The sequence below is a fragment of the Balaenoptera acutorostrata genome, chromosome 10, assembly GCF_949987535.1.
Source record: "Balaenoptera acutorostrata chromosome 10, mBalAcu1.1, whole genome shotgun sequence".
Lineage (NCBI taxonomy): Eukaryota > Metazoa > Chordata > Mammalia > Artiodactyla > Balaenopteridae > Balaenoptera > Balaenoptera acutorostrata.
Window position 1 is genome coordinate 18,384,389 of NC_080073.1, and position 2,159 is coordinate 18,386,547.

At 49.5% G+C, this 2,159-nt stretch overlaps 1 protein-coding gene across 1 annotated transcript; it reads left to right on the top strand.

The window, feature by feature from the left end:
* LOC103004950 (60S ribosomal protein L12-like) lies at positions 1–845 on the top strand. The gene is made up of 2 exons (XM_007192645.2): positions 1–16; positions 229–845. The coding sequence occupies exons 1-2, from the start codon at positions 1–3 to the stop codon at positions 843–845; spliced, it is 633 nt and encodes a 210-aa protein (XP_007192707.2).
* Positions 846–2,159: the final 1,314 nt, after the last annotated feature.

Sequence of the window (2,159 nt, forward strand, 5' to 3'; positions counted from 1 at the left end):
ATGGGGGCAGCTCTGGGTATGTTGAGACCAGGTAGCTCTGTTCTTAGCTGACTGGATCGGGCTTGAACTTGACCCAAGGTGGGATCTGCTAGTCCGGAATGCTTTATGAAAACCAGGGATTCTTGATTTTGGCAACACCCTTGGATCATCTGAGAAACTTTAGAGAAATACTGATAGCAGTCTTCTCTGAAGACAGTGGAATCAGAATCTCTGGGGATGTCTAAACAGGCAAAAAGTGGAATAATAAGATTCCTGTTCGATTTCGGCTTTCGGCTCAGAGGAGGTCAAGGTGCGACTTTCTTCAGTCCTCCCAAATCCGGGTTCATCTGACACCAGCCGCCTCCACCGTGCCGCCTAAGTTCCACCCCAACGAGATCAAAGTCGTGTACCTGAGGTGCACTGGTAGGGAAGTCAGTGGGACATCTGCCCTGGCCCCCAAGATCGGCCCCCTGGGTCTGTCTCCAAAAAACACTGGTGATGACATCACCAAGGCAACTGGTGATTGGAAGGCTCTGAGGATTACAGTGAAACTGACCGTTCAGAACAGACAGGCCCAGACTGAGGTGGTACCTTCTGCTTCTGCTCTGATCATCAAAGCCATCAAGGAACCACCAAGAGACAGAAAGAAGCAGAAAAACATTAAGCACAGTGGAAGCATCACTTTTGATGAGATTGTCAGCATTGCCCGACAGATGCTGCATCGGTCTTTAGCTAGAGAACTCTCTGGAACCATTAAAAAGATCCTGGGGACTGCCCAGTCTCTGGGCTGCAGTGTTGATGACCATCACCCTCATGACATCATAGATGAAATCAACAGTGGTGTGGTGGAATGCCCAGCTGGTTAAGAACTGCGAAGAAAAATAATAAATTGTATTTGACAAAAAAAAAAAAAAAGATTCATGCTCTCAGAAATCTGCACTGGGAAATGCAGAGGGCATCAGGCCCTTGGCAGCAGATGTTGAGGGTGAGAGATGCATTGAAGGGGATCTGGAGTTGGTCTTGCAAACTCAGGAAGGCAAAGAAATATGAGTTTAGAAGGATCTATGCAGTGGAGAAAAGATACAGGAGAGGGTTGAAGACACCAGCTGGTCATGGAAAAGAGAGTGGCTGGGTGGAGAAGGATGCAGACACACAAAGCTGTTAAGAGGACCCAAGAGCAGCCTTGGATCCCTACACCACCCTTTCACCAATTCCAGTTCCATTAGGCTTGACTGTATGCCTGTGCTTACTCTTTGAGATCAGAGAGCATCAGTTTCCCTTATTGCTGGTCAAATCAGAGGTCTTTCTTAAAGTAACAGGAAACCTGAGACAGCTGCTTCAAACTGTAAAGAGGGTTTATTAGTTCATGATGAAAGTCCGGTGATAGCGTAGATTTCAGGAGAGGCTTAACCCAGCTGCTGACTTTGTGACCAAAGCCCTGTTTCTTGTGGTTTGTCTGCTCTACCATCCTCAATGTTGACTTCATCCCAGTTTGGACACCTCTCACATCCCAAGGCGGCTGCCAGCAGCCCCTGCAGCTACCTACTTTCTTCTTAACATCCATCCAAAAAAGAGGGTATTCGTGTTCCAGCATCTGCAGCACGTGTCTTCAGGTTCACTCTGATTGAATCAGTTTAGGGACACAATCATTCACGGTTGGCCAATGAAATGTGCTGGCTGGCTTTTTCTCGGTCAGGTGGCCAGCCCTGGAGCAGGACAGGCAGAGGAGTGTCAGCTCAGCTCGCAGCCCAGGGAAAACCTGCTGGGGAGTGTGGCGAGCAGACAGCTACAGGCCACCACAGCTTCACTTCTGATCCAGCGCAGCGCTCATGCGGGGGCCACATGTTCCCCAGGCTGTCCCCAGGTGCTAGTGCTGGGCCATTGCTACCCAGCGTGGGACTCCCCTTCACAGCTCTGAGACTTTCTCAGGCTGAGGACCCTGTGGGGCTCTCCACCAGATCTTCCTTGCCTCCTTTCTTTCACATATATCAGTCCTCTTTCTGCTTGAGGCCCTCTCCTACTCCTGTTTCCTCTCCTCTTTATCCTTCACAGAGGATGCACTTGTAATTCTCTCTTGGCTTCTGCTTCCCACAGGACCCCCTTGACATACTCTGGTTTTCCAAGTGAACCTCTAATTTCACAAAGGAGCTCAGCTCAAACGTACTGAGTCCCACAGTGCC